General features: G+C 49.6%; 1 protein-coding gene across 1 annotated transcript in view; it reads left to right on the plus strand.

Annotated features, from left to right (window-relative positions):
- Window positions 1-17,730, plus strand: part of LOC135534716 (DNA annealing helicase and endonuclease ZRANB3-like) — a 21,676-nt gene extending 3,946 nt beyond the window's left edge. The window contains exons 2-7 of the mRNA XM_064961615.1: window positions 95-210; window positions 1,731-1,832; window positions 6,797-6,939; window positions 12,065-12,217; window positions 17,175-17,345; window positions 17,544-17,730. Of these exons, the coding sequence (XP_064817687.1) occupies window positions 160-210; window positions 1,731-1,832; window positions 6,797-6,939; window positions 12,065-12,217; window positions 17,175-17,345; window positions 17,544-17,730 (807 nt within the window). The 5' untranslated portion in view covers window positions 95-159. The remainder of the gene's footprint in view (window positions 1-94; window positions 211-1,730; window positions 1,833-6,796; window positions 6,940-12,064; window positions 12,218-17,174; window positions 17,346-17,543) is intronic.
- The last annotated feature ends 1,662 nt before the right edge of the window (window positions 17,731-19,392 follow it).

Raw genomic sequence — 19,392 nt, forward strand, 5'->3', positions numbered from 1 at the left:
GATTTCCACCAGTTGACCTTTCTTGCAGGCATTGCCATCATTAGGGAGCCTCACCCCTCGACCGTAGTGACCTTTCTCCTCTCCCTCCCTGCAGCCCAGACAGACAGTGTATTTAGTCCTGATGGTGATGCTACGGACAGTCTCCCCCTGTACCCCAACATGAAGTTCTGCGCCAGCAGGAACACTGAGCGTATCTACCTTTACTCCCAGGTACATGACGATGCTGCTACTCTGTACTCAACACTCCTCCTTCCTCTTCCCCTCTCGCCTCCTCTTCCCCTCTAGCCTCCTAGTCCCCTCTAGCCTCCTCTTCCCCTCTAGCCTCCTAGTCTCCTCTTCCCCTCTAGCCTCCTCTTCCCCTCTAGCCTCCTAGTCCCCTCTAGCCTCCTCTTCCCCTCTAGCCTCCTAGTCCCCTCTCGCCTCCTCTTCCCTCTAGCCTCCTAGTCCCCTCGTCTCCTCGTCCCCTCTAGCCTCCTCTTCCCCTCTAGCCTCCTAGTCCCCTCTCGTCTCCTCATCCCCTCTAGCCTCCTCGTCCCCTCTAGCCTCCTTGTCCCCTCTAGCCTCCTCGTCCCCTCTAGCCTCCTCGTCCCCTCTAGCCTCCTTGTCCCCTCTCGCCTCCTTGTCCCCTCTAGCCTCCCTCGTCCCCTCTCGCCTCCTCTTCCCCTCTAGCCTCCTCGTCCCCTCTGTACTCCTTTTCCCCTCTAGCCTCCTAGTCCCCCCTCGCCTCCTCTTCCCCTCCTCGCCTCCTCTTCCCCTCTCGCCTCCTCTTCCCCCTCTCGCCTCCTCTTCCCCTCGCCTCCTCTTCCCTCGCCTCCTCTTCCCCCTCGCCTCCTCTTCCCCTCTCGCCTCCTCTTCCCCCTCCGCCTCCTCTTCCCCTAAAGCTCCTCTCTCCACCTCCTCTTCCTCTCCGCCTCCTCTTCCTCTCTCGCCTCCTCTTCCCTCTCGCCTCCTCTTCCCCCTCTCGCCTCCTCTTCCCTCTCGCCTCCTCTTCCCCTCTCGCCTCCTCTTCCCCCTCTCGCCTCCTCTTCCCCTCTCGCCTCCTCTTCCCCTCTCGCCTCCTCGTCCCCTCTCCCTCCTCTTCTGCCTCTCGCCTCCATCTTCCTCTCTCCTCCTTCCCCTCTCATCCTCCTCTTACTTCTCCTCTTCCTCCTCCCTCCTCCTCCTTCCCTCTCCTCTTCGTCCTCCTTCCCCTCTCTCCTCTTCCTCCTCCTTCCCCTCTCTCCTCTTCCTCCTCCCTCCTCCTCCTTCCCCTCTCTCCTCTTCCTCCTCCTTCCCTCTCTCCTCTTCCTCCTCCTTCCCCTCTCTCCACTTCCTCCTCTCTCCTACTCCTTCATTTCCCCTCTTTAATACCTGTAGTCCAATATGTCTGATATGAGTGACCAATTGAAATGTAAATGTAATACTTTCTGTGACAGATCTCTTATGTACCATCAAAGGATAAGCATCTATCTACCTTCTTCAACATAACAATACCCTTTTAAGGCATAAATCAGACGTGGTTTACCCTTTTAAATCATGTCGATTTGATTCATCCTAGGCCACTCACATTATTCAGAAATTGATTTAATCAACTGCAAAATGAAAATGGGATCAGATTTGTCCAATCTGGGTGAAATGCAAAGTATACGTATGAGGAATTGGCTTACAAATCTATTTTTTTAAAAACTGGTTGCAATGCCCAGCTGAAGTGTGTGAATGTGTCTTATCCTCTGTGTCTCTCCCTTCATCAGGAGGACAGTCCACTGCACTGGAATTTCATTCCTCTGGACATTAAACTGGACAGCTGGGAGGACCTGCCTGAAGCCTTCAGACGCAGAGAGAACAGGACACAGGTCGGTTTGTTTGACCCGCACAGAGACAACACTGGAGTCTAGTCACAGGAGGAGGCTGTCACCTAGAGGTAGACATCACTGTAGTCACAGGAGGGGAAGCTGTCACCTAGAGGTAGACATCACTGTAGTCACAGGAGGGAAGCTGTCACCTAGAGGTAGACAACACTGGAGTCTAGTCACAGGAGGGACCTGTCACCTAGAGGTAGACAACACTGGAGTCTAGTCACAGGAGGGACGCTGTCACCTAGAGGTAGGCATCACTGTAGTCACAGGAGGGGAAGCTGTCACCTAGAGGTAGACATCACTGTAGTCACAGGAGGAAGCTGTCACCTAGAGGTAGACATCACTGGAGTCTAGTCACAGGAGGGACGCTGTCACCTAGAGGTAGACATCACTGTAGTCACAGGAGGGAAGCTGTCACCTAGAGGTAGACATCACTGTAGTCACAGGAGGAAGCTGTCACCTAGAGGTAGACATCACTGTAGTCACTACAGGGAAGCTGTCACCTAGAGGTAGACAACACTGGAGTCTAGTCACAGGAGGGAAGCTGTCACCTAGAGGTAGACAACACTGGAGTCTAGTTACAGGAGGGAAGCTGTCACCTAGAGGTAGACAACACTGTAGTCACAGGAGGAAGCTGTCACCTAGAGGTAGACATCACTGTAGTCTAGTCACAGGAGGAAGCTGTCACCTAGAGGTAGACAACACTGTAGTCTAGTCACAGGAGGAAGCTGTCACCTAGAGGTAGACATCACTGTAGTCACAGGAGGGAAGCTGTCACCTAGAGGTAGACATCACTGTAGTCACAGGAGGGAAGCTGTCACCTAGAGGTAGACAGCACTGTAGTCTAGTCACAGGAGGGAAGCTGTCACCTAGTGGTAGACATCACTAGTCACAGGAGGGAAGCTGTCACCTAGAGGTAGACATCACTGTAGTCACTACAGGGAAGCTGTCACCTAGAGGTAGACATCACTGTAGTCACTACAGGGAAGCTGTCACCTAGAGGTAGACATCACCTGTAGTCACTACAGGGAAGCTGTCACCTAGAGGTAGGCATCACTGTAGTCACAGGAGGAAGCTGTCACCTAGAGGAGCATCACTGTAGTCACAGGAGGGAAGCTGTCACCTAGAGGTAGACATCACTGTAGTCTAGTCACAGGAGGAAGCTGTCACCTATCAGAGGTAGACATCACTGTAGTCTAGTCACAGGAGGGAAGCTGTCACCTAGAGGTAGACATCACTGTAGTCACAGGAGGGAAGCTGTCACCTAGAGGTAGACAACACTGGAGTCTAGTCACAGGAGGGACGCTGTCACCTAGAGGTAGACATCACTGTAGTCTAGTCACAGGAGGGAAGCTGTCACCTAGAGGTAGACATCACTGTAAGTCTAGTCACAGGAGGGAAGCTGTCACCTAGAGGTAGACATCACTGTAGTCACTACAGGGAAGCTGTCACCTAGAGGTAGGCATCACTGTAGTCACTACAGGGAAGCTGTCACCTAGAGGTAGACATCACTGTAGTCACTACAGGGAAGCTGTCACCTAGAGGTAGACATCACTGTAGTCACTACAGGGGAAGCTGTCACCTAGAGGTGCATCACTGTAGTCACTACAGGGAAGCTGTCACCTAGAGGTAGGCATCACTGTAGTCACTACAGGGATGCTGTCACCTAGAGGTAGACATTTTTAAAGGCACAGTCATTTATTTAAAGGCATGTTAATTTAAAGGCACCTTCATTTAAAGGCTCAGTCATTTAAAGGCACTGTTCAATGGTCATTTCATTTAATGTGGCTGCCGTTTGGCTGTAAAATGAATTACAGATTGTGTCTTAGTCACTTTGAAGCAGTCAAACAATCTGTGTGGGTCAGGTACTGAGGTTTAAAGTGGTGTTGATGTGACTCTGTGTGGGTCAGGTACTGGGGTTTAAAGTGGTGTTGATGTGACTATCTGTGTGGGTCAGGTACTGGGGTTTAAAGCAGTGTTGTGACTCTATCTGTGTGGGTCAGGTACTGGGGTTTAAAGTGGTGTTGATGTGACTATCTGTGTGGGTCAGGTACTGGGGTTTAAAGTGGTGTTGATGTGACTATGTGTGGGTCATGCACTGAGGTTTAAAGCGGTGTTGTGACTCTCTCTGTGTGGGCCAGGTACTGAGGTTTAAAGCGGTGTCGTGACTCTCTCTGGGTCAGGCACTGAGGTTTAAAGCGGTGTTGTGACTCTCTCTGTGGGTCAGGCACTGAGGTTTAAAGCGGTGTCGTGACTCTGTGTGGGTCAGGCACTGAGGTTTAAAGCGGTGTTGTGACTCTCTGTGTGGGCCAGGCACTGAGGTTTAAAGCGGTGTCGTGGTCTCTGTGTGGGCCAGATATTGAGGTTTAAAGCGGGTGTTGTGACTCTCTCTGTGTGGGCCAGGTACTGAGGTTTAAAGCGGTGTTGTGACTCTCTCTGTGTGGGTCAGGCACTGAGGTTTAAAGCGGTGTTGTGACTCTGTGTGGGCCAGGTACTGAGGTTTAAAGCGGTGTTGTGACTCTCTCTGTGTGGGTCAGGCACTGAGGTTTAAAGCGGTGTTGTGACTCTCTCTGTGTGGGCCAGATATTGAGGTTTAAAGCGGTGTTGTGACTCTCTCTGTGTGGGCCAGATATTGAGGTTTAAAGTGGTGTTGATGTGACTATCTGTGTGGGTCAGGCACTGAGGTTTAAAGCGGTGTTGTGGTGTGGGTCAGGCACTGAGGACTCTGACTCTCTCTGTGTGGGCCAGGTACTGAGGTTTAAAGTATCGTGACTCTCTCTGTGTGGGCCAGGTACTGGGTTTAAAGCGGTGTCGTGACTCTCTCTGTGTGGGCCAGGTACTGAGGTTTAAAGCGGTGTTGTGACTCTCTCTGTGTGGGCCAGGTACTGAGGTTTAAAGCGGTGTCGTGACTCTCTCTGTGTGGGCCAGGTACTGGGGTTTAAAGCGGTGTTGTGACTCCCTCTGTGCGGGTCAGGTACTGGGGTTTAAAGTGGTGTTGATGTGACTCTGTGTGGGTCAGGCACTGAGGTTTAAAGCGGTGTCGTGACTCTCTCTGTGTGGGCCAGGCACTGAGGTGTAAAGCGGTGTTGTGACTCTCTCTGTGTGGGCCAGATATTGAGGTTTAAAGCGGTGTCGTGACTCCCTCTGTGTGGGCCAGATATTGAGGTTTAAAGCGGTGTTGTGACTCTCTCTGTGTGGGTCAGGCACTGAGGTTTAAAGCGGTGTTGTGACTCCCTCTGTGTGGGCCAGATATTGAGGTTTAAAGCGGTGTCGTGACTCTCTCTGTGTGGGTCAGGCACTGAGGTTTAAAGCGGTGTCGTGACTCTCTGTGTGGGTCAGGCACTGAGGTTTAAAGCGGTGTCGTGACTCTCCCTCTGTGTGGGCCAGATATTGAGGTTTAAAGCGGTGTTGTGACTCTCTCTGTGTGGGCCAGATATTGAGGTTTAAAGCGGTGTCGTGACTCTATCTGTGTGGGTCATGCATTGAGGTTTAAAGCGGTGTCGTGACTCTCTGTGTGGGCCAGATATTGAGGTTTAAAGCGGTGTCGTGACTCTCTCTGTGTGGGCCAGGCACTGAGGTTTAAAGCGGTGTTGTGACTCTCTGTGTGGGCCAGGTACTGAGGTTTAAAGCGGTGTCGTGACTCTCTCTGTGTGGGTCAGGCACTGAGGTTTAAAGCGGTGTCGTGACTCTCTGTGTGGGTCAGGCACTGAGGTGTAAAGCGGTGTCGTGACTCCCTCTGTGTGGGCCAGGTACTGAGGTTTAAGCGGTGTCGTGACTCTCTCTGTGTGGGTCAGGCACTGAGGTGTAAAGCGGTGTCGTGACTCTCTCTGTGTGGGTCAGGCACTGAGGTTTAAAGCGGTGTCGTGACTCTCTCTGTGTGGGTCAGGCACTGAGGTGTAAGCGGTGTCGTGACTCCCTGTGTGGGCCAGGCACTGAGGTTTAAAGCGGTGTTGTGACTCTCTGTGTGGGCCAGGTACTGAGGTTTAAAGCGGTGTCGTGACTCTCTGTGTGGGCCAGGCACTGAGGTTTAAAGCGGTGTCGTGACTCTCTCTGTGTGAGTCAGGCACTGAGGTTTAAAGCGGTGTCGTGACTCTCTGTGTGGGTCAGGCACTGAGGTTTAAAGCGGTGTCGTGACTCTCTCTGTGTGAGTCAGGCACTGAGGTCGGTGTTGTGACTCTCTGTGTGGGCCAGGTACTGAGGTTTAAAGCGGTGTTGTGACTCTCTCTGTGTGGGCCAGGTACTGAGGTTTAAAGCGGTGTCGTGACTCTCTCTGTGTGGGCCAGGTACTGAGGTTTAAAGCGGTGTCGTGACTCTCTGTGTGGGTCAGGCACTGAGGTGTAAGCGGTGTCGTGACTCCCTCTGTGTGGGTCAGGCACTGAGGTGTGCTGTGTCGTGACTCCTCTGTGTGGGCCAGGTACTGAGGTTTAAAGCGGTGTCGTGACTCCCTCTGTGGGCCAGGCACTGAGGTTTAAAGCGGTGTTGTGACTCTCTCTGTGTGGGCCAGGTACTGAGGTTTAAAGCGGTGTCGTGACTCCCTCTGTGTGGGCCAGGCACTGAGGTTTAAAGCGGTGTTGTGACTCTCTCTGTGTGGGCCAGGTACTGAGGTTTAAAGCGGTGTCGTGACTCCCTCTGTGTGGGCCAGGTACTGAGGTGTAAAGCGGTGTCGTGACTCCCTCTGTGTGGGCCAGGTACTGAGGTTTAAAGCGGTGTCGTGACTCTCTCTGTGTGGGTCAGGCACTGAGGTGTAAAGCGGTGTCGTGACTCTCTGTGTGGGTCAGGCACTGAGGTTTAAAGCGGTGTTGATGTGACTATCTGTGTGGGTCAGGTACTGGGGTTTAAAGTGGTGTTGATGTGACTATCTGTGTGGGCCAGGTACTGGGTTAAAGTGGTGTTGATGTGACTCTGTGTGGGTCAGGCACTGAGGTGTAAAGCGGTGTCGTGACTCCCTCTGTGTGGGCCAGGTACTGAGGTTTGTCCAGCAGTGGAGCACTCTGACAGCCATGAAGCAGAGACTGATCCGCCGCAGTGGTGTGCTGTTCTGCAGCCCAGTCCTGGTCCTGGACCAACTGACCAGCACCCAGCGCAAACACAGCAGCACCAAGAGGTAGGTGGGGGGGTTGAACCTGTCCTATGTCTCCATCCTGCTGTGTTGGTGCCCAGACGGCTTCAGTTAATCACAGATTCATCCTGGTTCATGTGGGGGTGGGTGTCTCAAGAGCCAATCACAGTGGACGTAGGAGGAAAGCGTTTGACAGAATGTGGGATTTATTCGCTAATCAAGGTTTGCCCCATTGACTGCACATCAAGCTGATTTCCAGAGATGATGTGTTGGTTAAAGACTTCATGCTGAGAAAGTACGGTAGAAACCAAGTCCAACTGGGAACCCTGGTTCCTACAGAGGTAGAGATTCACACTGTAACTGAGCTAATATAATACAGGAGTATGGAGATGGATGGGAAGGTGATTATCCTGTAGTAAGGAGATGGATGGGAAGGTGATTAGTGTGTAGTAAGGAGATGGATGGGAAGGTGATTATCCTGTAGTAAGGCGATGGATGGGAAGGTGATTATCCTGTAGTAAGGAGATGGATGGGAAGGTGATTAGTGTGTAGTAAGGAGATGGATGGGAAGGTGATTATCCTGTAGTAAGGAGATGGATGGGAAGGTGATTAGTGTGTAGTGAGGAGATGGATGGGAAGGTGATTATCCTGTAGTGAGGAGATGGATGGGAAGGTGATTATCCTGTAGTAAGGAGATGGATGGGAAGGTGATTAGTGTGTAGTAAGGAGATGGATGGGAAGGTGATTATCCTGTAGTAAGGAGATGGATGGGAAGGTGATTAGTGTGTAGTAAGGAGATGGATGGGAAGGTGATTATCTTGTAGTAAGGAGATGGATGGGAAGGTGATTATCCTGTAGTAAGGAGATGGATGGGAAGGTGATTATCCCAGTAAGGAGATGGATGGGAAGGTGATTAGTGTGTAGTAAGGAGATGGATGGGAAGTTGATTAATGTGTAGTAAGGAGATGGATGGGAAGGTGATTAGTGTGTAGTAAGGAGATGGATGGGAAGGTGATTATCCTGTAGTAAGGAGATGGATGGGAAGGTGATTATCCTGTAGTAAGGAGATGGATGGGAAGGTGATTAATGTGTAGTAAGGAGATGGATGGGAAGGTGATTAGTGTGTGTAGTAAGGAGATGGATGGGAAGGTGATTATCCTGTAGTAAGGAGATGGATGGGAAGGTGATTATCCAGTAAGGAGATGGATGGGAAGGTGATTAGTGTGTAGTAAGGAGATGGATGGGAAGGTGATTATCCTGTAGTAAGGAGATGGATGGGAAGGTGATTAGTAGTAAGGAGATGGATGGGAAGGTGATTATCTTGTAGTAAGGAGATGGATGGGAAGGTGATTATCCTATAGTAAGGAGATGGATGGGAAGGTGATTATCCTGTAGTAAGGAGATGGATGGGAAGGTGATTAGTGTGTAGTAAGGAGATGGATGGGAAGGTGATTAATGTGTAGTAAGGAGATGGATGGGAAGGTGATTAGTGTGTAGTAAGGAGATGGATGGGAAGGTGATTATCCTGTAGTAAGGAGATGGATGGGAAGGTGATTAGTGTGTAGTAAGGAGATGGATGGGAAGGTGATTATCCTGTAGTAAGGAGATGGATGGGAAGGTGATTAGTGTGTAGTAAGGAGATGGATGGGAAGGTGATTAATGTGTAGTAAGGAGATGGATGGGAAGGTGATTAGTGTGTAGTAAGGAGATGGATGGGAAAGTGATTAGTGTGTAGTAAGGAGATGGATGGGAAGGTGATGGATGGGAAGGTGATTATTGTATAGTAAGGAGATGGATGGGAAGGTGATTATCTTGTAGTAAGGAGATGGATGGGAAGGTGATTATCCTGTAGTAAGGAGATGGATGGGAAGGTGATTATCCTGTAGTAAGGAGATGGATGGGAAGGTGATTATTGTGTAGTAAGGAGATGGATAGGAAGGTGATTATCCTATAGTAAGGAGATGGATGGGAAGGTGATTAGTGTGTAGTAAGGAGATAGATGGGAAGGTGATGGATGGGAAGGTGATTATTGTATAGTAAGGAGATGGATGGGAAGGTGATTATCCTGTAGTAAGGAGATGGATGGGAAGGTGATTATCCTGTAGTAAGGAGATGGATGGGAGGTGATTATCCTGTAGTAAGGAGATGGATGGGAGGTGATTATCCTGTAGTAAGGAGATGGATGGGAAAGTGATTATCCTGTAGTAAGGAGATGGATGGGAAGGTGATTATCCTGTAGTAAGGAGATGGATGGGGAGGTGATTATCCTGTAGTAAGGAGATGGATGGGAAGGTGATTATCCTGTAGTAAGGAGATGGATGGGAAGGTGATTAGTGTGTAGTAAGGAGATGGATGGGAAGGTGATTATCTTGTAGTAAGGAGATGGATGGGAAGGTGATTATCTTGTAGTAAGGAGATGGATGGAAAGGTGATTATCCTGAGGTTAGTTAGACTCTGCTGTAGTGCTGTGCTGGGTTGTCCTGAAGGATCAGGGCCGTCTTCACGAAGGGACTCAGAGTAGGAGTGCTGCTGATATAGGATCAGTTTAGCCTTTTAGACACACACACACACACACACACACACACACACACACACACACACACACCCCTCCGCCCAACACCTCTCAGTACTACTGTCAGCTGGACCTGGCTTTCATGTCCTTTCATCCAGCCTCTCTACACTGGGCTGTTTGAAGCCCAACAGTCCCCTCACCCCTTCTTTCTTTCATGCAAATCTGCCCCTTCCTCTCTTCTTCCTCCTCCTCCTCCTTTCTTCAAGATTCCTCCTCTTTGATGTGTCTCCTTCCTCTCTCCATCCAGCTCATCCAGCTATCTGACCTTACTCTTCCTCCTCCTCCTTTCTTCAAGATTTTCCTCTTTGATGTGTCCCCTTCTCTCCTCCTCCAGCTATCTGACCTTACTCTTCCTCCTCCTTCTCATCCTTCCTCCCCCAGGTAACTTCCTCCTCCCTCCCTGCCTGCCTCCTCCATCCTAACCAAACTCCCACTCTCCTCCCCATCCCTCCATTCAGGTACCTAACCATACTCTTCCTCCCTCCATCCAGGTACCTAACCATACTCTTCCTCCCTCCATCCAGGTATCTAACCATACTCTTCCTCCTCCATCCAGGTACCTAACCATACTCTTCCTCCTCCATCCAGGTATCTAACGATACTCTTCCTCCCTCCATCCAGGTACCTAACCATACTCTTCCTCCCTCCATCCAGGTATCTAACCATACTCTTCCTCCCTCCATCCAGGTATCTAACCATACTCTTCCTCCCTCCATCCAGGTATCTAACCATACTCTTCCTCCCTCCATCCAGGTATCTAACCATACTCTTCCTCCCCTCCATCCAGGTACCTAACCATACTCTTCCTCCCTCCATCCAGGTATCTAACCATACTCTTCCTCCCTCCATCCAGGTATCTAACCATACTCTTCCTCCCTCCATCCAGGTATCTAACCATACTCTTCCTCCCTCCATCCAGGTACCTAACCATACTCTTCCTCCTCCATCCAGGTACCTAACCATACTCTTCCTCCCTCCATCCAGGTATCTAACCATACTCTTCCTCCCTCCATCCAGGTATCTAACCATACTCTTCCTCCCTCCATCCAGGTACCTAACCATACATCAGGTACCTAACCCTCTCCCTCCATCCAGGTACCTAACCATACTCTTCCTCCCTCCATCCAGGTACCTAACCATACTCTTCCTCCCTCCATCCAGGTATCTAACCATACTCTTCCTCCCTCCATCCAGGTACCTAACCATACTCTTCCTCCCTCCATCCAGGTACCTAACCATACTCTTCCTCCCTCCATCCAGGTACCTAACCATACTCTTCCTCCCTCCATCCAGGTACCTAACCATACTCTTCCTCCCTCCATCCAGGTACCTAACCATACTCTTCCTCCCTCCGTCCAGGTACCTAACCATACTCTTCCTCCCTCCGTCCAGGTACCCTAACCATACTCTTCCTCCCTCCGTCCAGGTACCTAACCATACTCTTCCTCCCTCCGTCCAGGTACCTAACCATACTCTTCCTCCCTCCATCCAGGTACCTAACCATACTCTTCCTCCCTCCATCCAGGTACCTAACCATACTCTCCTCCTCCATCCAGGTACCTAACCATACTCTTCCTCCCTCCATCCAGGTACCTAACCATACTCTCCCTCCCTCCATCCAGGTACCTAACCATACTCTTCCTCCCTCCATCCAGGTACCTAACCATACTCTCCTCCCTCCATCCAGGTACCTAACCATACTCTTCCTCCCTCCATCCAGGTACCTAACCATACTGTTCCTCCCTCCATCCAGGTACCTAACCATACTCTTCCTCCCTCCATCCAGGTACCTAACCATACTCTTCCTCCCTCCATCCAGGTATCTAACCATACTCTTCCTCCCTCCATCCAGGTATCTAACCATACTCTTCCTCCCTCCATCCAGGTACCTAACCATACTCTTCCTCCCTCCATCCAGGTATCTAACCATACTCTTCCTCCCTCCATCCAGGTATCTAACCATACTCTTCCTCCCTCCATCCAGGTATCTAACCATACTCTTCCTCCTCCATCCAGGTACCTAACCATACTCTTCCTCCCTCCATCCAGGTGTCTAACCATACTCTCCCTCCCTCCATCCAGGTATCTAACCATACTCTTCCTCTCTCCATCCAGGTATCTAACCATACTCTCCCTCCCTCCATCCAGGTACCTAACCATACTCTTCCTCCCTCCATCCAGGTACCTAACCATACTCTTCCTCCCTCCATCCAGGTATCTAACCATACTCTCCATCCAGGTACCTAACCATACTCTCCCTCCCTCCATCCAGGTATCTAACCATACTCTTCCTCCTCCATCCAGGTACCTAACCATACTCTTCCTCCCTCCATCCAGGTATCTAACCATACTCTTCCTCCCTCCATCCAGGTACCTAACCATACTCTTCCTCCTCCATCCAGGTACCTAACCATACTCTTCCTCCTCCATCCAGGTATCTAACCATACTCTCCCTCCCTCCATCCAGGTACCTAACCATACTCTTCCTCCCTCCATCCAGGTACCTAACCATACTCTTCCTCCCTCCATCCAGGTACCTAACCATACTCTTCCTCCTCCATCCAGGTATCTAACCATACTCTCCCTCCCTCCATCCAGGTATCTAACCAAAGAAGATGTGTCCCAGGCCTCTCTCAGTAAGGCCCAGTGTGATGGAGGAACTGTCTGCCTGGTCAACAAGGAGATCTTCTTCACCAAGAGGAGAACTGCCTCTATGTCACGACCCAACACCTCTGCCTCCGTCCCAGAGAAGTAGGTCTCAGTCTCCTAGAGAGTAGCAACACTAGTTGCTAGCAACACATAGCAACACTAGTTCACAGTGCCAAACGTTCTCCTCCACATTGAAATGATATTACATTGAAAGACCACGGTATGTCCTGTCTGTACAATTGTTGTTCAATACCCAAGGAACTAAATGTGTCCTCACTTGACGTTTAGCAGGTTGAAGTAGGTCTGTATTGCCAGTGAGGCTCAGTGAACACTTGTCTATGTCTTCTTAGACTGTATGCCCTGGCCTGTACAAGACCAGTGAGTGTTTACCACTGAGGAACCAGGCTATAATCCACTGTTTTAGAGGCTATGGGACCAGTGAGTGTTTACTACAGAGGAACCAGGCTACAATCCACTGTTTTAGAGGCAATTGACTGAAGGCTTGTTGGATAGATGGAGTACATCGCTATGGCAACCACCACAGGGACTGGCTCTTTCCCTCTCACCTAGCGAGTCTTGCTGATTGGTTCGAGGATTGTCGGGGCGCTCCAGAGAGCCGTGTCCCATCTGTTCCCTAACGTGTGGACAGGCAAGTACCCTGGTGGAGCGCGGTAAGAAACACATCCACACTGTGGCAGTGGTCCAGGCTCACCTTCCTCTCCCTCTGCTTCTCCAGCCAGGAGGAGCACTCACACAGACAACAACCATATGTCCCAGCTCCCCAAAGCCATGCTGAGATGTTCCTATTGAATGAATGCCTTGTAACTGTAGTAATACAGTAGCTTCCACACACTGGTTGAATCAACGTTGTTTCAAATCAGTTTATTAGTTTATTTGTCACGTGTGTCGACTACAACAGGTGTAGAGTAGACCATAGAGTGAAATGCTTACATACAGGCTCTAACCAATAGTGCAAAAAAGGTATTAGGTGAACAATAGGTGAGATAAGAAATAAAACAACAGTAAAAAAGACTGTGAAAATAACAGTAGCGAGGCTCTCTATACAGTAGTAGAGGCTCTATACAGTAGCGAGGCTCTATACAGTAACGAGGCTCTATACAGTAGCGAGGCTCTATGAAGTAGCTAGGCTCTACACAATAGCTAGGCTCTACACAATAGCTAGGCTCTATACAGTAGCTAGGCTCTATACAGTAGCTAGGCTCTATACAGTAGCTAGGCTCTATACAGTAGCTAGGCTCTATACAGTAGCGAGGCTCTATACAGTAGCGAGGCTCTATACAGTAGCTAGGCTCTACACAATAGCGAGGCTCTATACAGTAGCGAGGCTCTATACAGTAGCTAGGCTCTATACAATAGCGTGGCTCTATACAGTAGCGAGGCTACATACAGGCACCAGTTAGTCGGGCTGATTGAGGTAGTATGTAGATATGGTTAAAGTGACTATGCAGATATGATAAACAGAAAGTAGCCGTAACGTAAAATGGCGCCGGAAGAAATGGCAGCAGTTTTGGGCGCCCGACCAATTGTGCTATTATGTGGGAGGGTTTGCGTTATTTGTAACTTATTTTGTACATAATGTTTCTGCAACTGTATCTTACAGCAAAAAAAAGCTTCTGGATATCAGGAGCTCACTCACCTCCCGGATTAGACAAAGATCTTCTGGATATCATGACAGCGATCACTCACCTCAGATTAGACAAAGAGCTTCTGGATATCAGGACAGCGAAATCACTCAATCGGATTAGACAAAGATCTTCTGGATATCATGACAGCGATCACTCACCTCAGATTAGACAAAGAGCTTCTGGATATCAGGACAGCGATCACTCACCTCGGATTAGACATAGAGCTTCTGGATGTCAGGACAGCGATCACTCACCTCGGATTAGACAAAGATCTTCTGGATATCAGGACAGCGATCACTCATCTCGGATTATAAAACAAAGATTTTTCTTCAACAAGTAGGACGTACAGGACATCTCCAAACACCCGACAAGGCCAACATCCCAGTTATTTGCAAGAGGAAGAGACGCAGGTACAGAGGACACAGAGCGGGATGCCTGGTCAGGATCCGCAGAAGGCAACTGGGAAAGCTGCCGTTACCGTCAATACTACTCCGCCAAACGTGCAGTCATTGGACAATAAACTAGACGAGGTACGATCATGAATATCCTACCAACGGGACATCAAACTCTGTAATATGTTATGTTTCACGGAATTGTGGCTGAATGATGACATGGATATTCAGCTAGCGGGATATACGCTGCACCGGCAAGATAGAACAGCACACTCCGGTAAGGGGGGGATCTGTGCATATTTGTAAACAACAGCTGGTGCACGAAATCTAAGTAAGTCTAGATTTTGCTCGCCTGAAGTAGAGAATCTTGTGATAAAATGTAGACCACACTATTTGCCTAGAGTTTTCAGCTATACTTTTCATGGCTGTTTTTTTTTACCACCACAGACAGATGCTGGCACTAAGACCGCACTCAGACAGCTGTATAAGGAAATAAGCAAACAGGAAACCACTCACCCAGAGGCGGCGCTCCTAGTGGCTGGAGACTTTAATGCAGGGAAACTTAAATCAGTTCTACCTCATTTCTATATTAAATATGCAATACCTTGCCAGCAGCATACCACCCTGCATACCACTGCTGGCTTGCTTCTGAAGCTAAGCAGGGTTGGTCCTGGATGGGAGACCAGATGCTGCTGGAAGTGGTGTTAGAGGGCCAGTAGGAGGCACACTTTCCTCTGGTCTAAAAAATAGAATGCCCCAGGGCAGTGATTGGGGACACTGCCCTGTGTAGGGTGCCATCTTTCGGATGGGACGTTAAAGGGGTGTCCTGACACTCATCATTAAAGATCCCATGGCACTTATCGCAAGAGTAGGGGTGTTAACCCCGGTGTCCTGGCTAAATTCCCAATCTGGCCATCAAACCATCACGGTCACCTAATAATCCCCAGTTTACAATTGGCTCATTCATCTCCCTCCTCCCCTGTAACTATTCCCCAGGTTGTTGCTGCAAATGAGAATGTGTTCTCAGTCAACTTACCTGGTAAAATAACGGATAAATAAAACAATTCTAGATCACCTGTACTCCACACACAGAGACGCATACAAAGCTCTCCCTCACCCTCCATTTGGTAAATCCGACCACAATTCTATCCTCCTGATTCCTGCTTACAAGCAAAAATTAAAGCAGGAAGCACCAGTGACTCAGTCTATAAAAAAGTGGTCAGGTGAAGCAGATGCTAAACTACAGGACTGTCTTGCTATCACAGACTGGAACATGTTCCAGAATTCTTCCGATGGCATTGAGGAGTACACCACATCAGTCACTGGCTTCATCAATAAGTATATCAAGGACGTCGTCTCCCCACAGTGACTGTACGTACATACCCCAACCAGAAGCCATGGATTACAGGCAACATTCCCACTGAGCTAAAGGGTAGAGCTGCCGCTTTCAAGGTGCAGAACTCTAACCCGGAAGCTTATAAGAAATCCTGCTATGCCCTCCGATGAACCATCAAACAGGCAAAGCGTCAATACAGGGCTAAGATTGAATCGTACTACACCGGCTCCGACGCTCGTCGGATGTGGCAGGGCTTGCAAAATATTACGGACTACAAATGGAAACACAGCAGCGTCACAGTCACTTCTATGCTAGCTTCGAGGCAAGCAACACTGGGGCATGCATGAGAGCATCAGCTGTTCCAGATGACTGTGTGATCACGCTCTCCGTAGATGACGTGAGTAAGATCTTTTAAACAGGTCATTATTCACAAGGCTGCGGGGCCAGACGGTTTACCAGGACATGTGCTCTGGGCATGTGCTGACCAACTGGCAGGTGTCTTCACTGACATTTTCAACATGTCCCTTATTAAGTCTGTAATACCAACATGTTTCAAGCAGACCACCATAGTCCCTGTGCCCAAGAACATTTGTTCTGCCTAAATGGCAACCGACCCGTAGCACTCACGTCTGTAGCCATGAAGTGCTTTGAAAGACTGGTAATGGCTCACATCAACACCATTATCCCAGAAACGCTAGACCCACTCCAATTTGCATACCGCCCCAACAGATCCACAGATGATGCAATCTCTATTGCACTCCACACTGCCCTTTCTCACCTGGACAAAAAATAACACCTACGTGAGAATGCTGTTCATTGACTACAGCTCAGCGTTCAACACCATAGTACCCTCAAAGCTCATCACTAAGCTAAGGATCCTGGGACTAAACACCTCCCTCTGCCACTGAATCCTGGACTTCCTGAAGGGCCGTCCCGAGGTGGTGAGGGTAGGTAACAACACATCTGCCACGCTGATCCTCAACACTGGAGCCCCTCAGTCCCCTGCTGTACTCCCTGTTCACCCACGACTGCATGGCCACGCACGACTCCAACACCATCATTAAGTTTGCAGTCAACACAATAGTGGTAGGTCTGATCCCCGACAACGACGAGACAGCCTATAGGGAAGAGGTCAGAGACCTATTCCCTCAACGTAACCAAGACTAAGGAGATGATTGTGGACTACAGGAAAAGGAGGACCGAGCACGCCCCCATTCTCATCGACAGGGCTTTAGTGGAGCAGGTTGAGAGCTTCAAGTTCCTTGGTGTCCACATCACCAACAAACTAGAATGGTCCAAACACACCAAGACAGTCGTGAAGAGGGCACGACAAAGCCTAATCCCCCTCAGGAAACTAAAAAGATTTGGCACGGGTCCTGAGATCCTGGAAAGGTTCTACAGCTGCAACATTGACTGGTTGCATCACTGCCTGGTTGAGCATCCTCATCACTGCCTGGTTGCATCACTGCCTGGTTGCATCACTGCCTGGTACGGCAACTGCTTGGCGTCTGACCGCAAGGCAGACGGAATCGTCATGTCAATGAAATTACGTTGAACCAACGTGGAATAGAAGTTGAATTGATGTCTGTGCCCAGTGGATTAATACTGTTTATTCACTTGTTGGGCAGATGACTGACAATCCTCCCTCCCTTTCTGTGTCTGTCTCTTTCCATCTCTGCCCCTAGACCATCCGAGGTGCACCCAGAGCCTCCTGTTGGTGCTCCTGAGGGCCCATCAGAGGCTGAAGCTGGGTACCTGCAGGTGCTGGACAGTGAGGGTCGACCCTTGTGTCTGTCCTGCCACAAGGCCTGTGGGTCCACCGGAGGAGCCTGGGACACCTGCTTCTGTAGCCAGACGTAAGTAGCAGCATCATCAAAGTAAAGCCAAGTTCACCCATCAGTGGTGTTGTGTACCCTTTATTATTAGTGTTGCCTCGTAGGCCTACTGCCTTCCTTCATTAAAGCTCTACAAAGAAAACATCAAGTTATTCTGTTGTATTCTACTTCATCTATCCTATCATAGGTGTCAGGGGAGGAGTTCCAGCTGCGCTCCAGCCAGGCCTACATGCGTGCCCGGGTACTGCAGACGGAGCAGGGGGTGTGTCAGAGCTGCGGCCTGCAAGCCCACCAGCTGTACCTGAAGGTCCGCGACGCCCCGCCCACACACAGGAAGGAGATGCTAGAGAACACCGGGCTGGCCCAGCTGTCACTCAAACAGGTTGGTTGGTTTGGATGTCTTTAGCCCCCAGGTCTGTGATACAGAGAGGGACCTAGGAGCATTCCATTACTCTGTATGGGGGGACCTAGGAGCATTCCATTACTCTGTATGGGGGGGGGACCTATGGGGGGGGAGCATTCCATTACTCTGTATGGGGGACCTAGGACCATTCCATTACTCTGTATGGGGGGACCTAGGACCATTCCATTACTCTGTATGGGGTCTGACCTACACTACCTGAGCTCTCTTAGCCAGGATACAGTCTTCTACATGACTTTATGAGCCCTTTACAGACATGAGCTTTTTAAAGGTGCACAAATCTACAGACAGAGAGAACAGTTGATACTATTGATGTGGCTTGATTTTTCAACTGGATTTATCAAAGAGCAGTATCATCTCTCTCTTCTCAAATTAGCATATCACATTACTGAGGTTGTACAGAGAACACTGAAATGGATAGGACCCATTTAGACATTTGAAGCCACTTCTGATATAAAGCAGGGTGTGTAGGGTTTCACCTGTTCCAACTCATCCCCTGGATCTGGGGAGACCACTAAAGGCTTTAGTAGACATTATATTATACACTGGGAGAGGAGGGGAGAACACAGAGAAGAGAGTGAAATGAGAGGGACTCAGTCCTCTCTACTACTGACTGACACTTATCTTCCCTGGAAACTGCTGCTTTGTGCTGGGGGAAGATAAACCATTAGGTGTGTGGGTGGAGGGGTGTGGGTGTGGATGACGGGTGTGTGGTGGAGGGGGTGTACTGTACTGTGGACACACAAGTTCCTCTCTCAACCTGTGTGCGTGTGTGACTTCCTCTCTCTCGGCTCGCAGTAAATAGATTGGCCAGTACTGTCAGATCCTCCATGGATTTCTCCCACAGCTCAACCTCACCTCAGCCAAGAGCCTGTTAAATTTGGCTCTGCCATTTCTCCTGGAAAGACCTTCTGCCTTCTCGCTCACAGATCAATGGATGGATTTGGCCTAACACTAACAGGTCCTCTGTACTGCACAGAAACCACCGAGAACAACTGCTGATTAATGCATTGTATTGGTGCGCTGTATAGGAGGCCTGAGGACTCTAGCTTTAGTAAAGGGTTTCTAAGACATTAGTAGACCAGTGGGGGAATGCAGAGTGAATGTTCTGTATGGAGCGAGGAGGGGGTGGAGGTGGGTCGGTAGTCGTAGTGGAACGGAGCTTGTTCCTGAGTACAGCTTTGCTTTTCTTCTCCTCTGTGGGTATGTGACACCCCCGGTTCTCTTGTGGCTAATGTTGGGAGAGCGCTTACTCTATCTACCGCTTCTACCCAGGAATGGAGATTGATTTCTGGGCTGAATCGTCCCAGGGTTCCCTTCTCTGGCTCTTTCCACATAAAATGGAGAAAAGAAAAGGCTTAGTTTCAAATTGAAATGCCTCCATTTTGGTTCTAGTGTTCCCCAGCTCCAGGCCATAGGCCTAGAATTACAGGCGTTTGATTTCCTACCTGTTCCCAGAGTCCCCAGCTCGTTCTCTTACATTAGAGCCTTGTCATTCTGTCTGTCTGAAGACAGACAGGCGGAGGAAATGTGATGCTGACATGGGAAGGCTGACAAGATCCTATTATGAAAAACACATGGACAAAACTCACAAGGGATTTTACAAATATTTCTTACACCAAATTGTTTTGTTTACCCGTTTGAGCT

The sequence above is a fragment of the Oncorhynchus masou genome, unplaced genomic scaffold, assembly GCF_036934945.1.
Source record: "Oncorhynchus masou masou isolate Uvic2021 unplaced genomic scaffold, UVic_Omas_1.1 unplaced_scaffold_3862, whole genome shotgun sequence".
In the NCBI taxonomy this organism is placed as follows: Eukaryota; Metazoa; Chordata; class Actinopteri; order Salmoniformes; family Salmonidae; genus Oncorhynchus; species Oncorhynchus masou.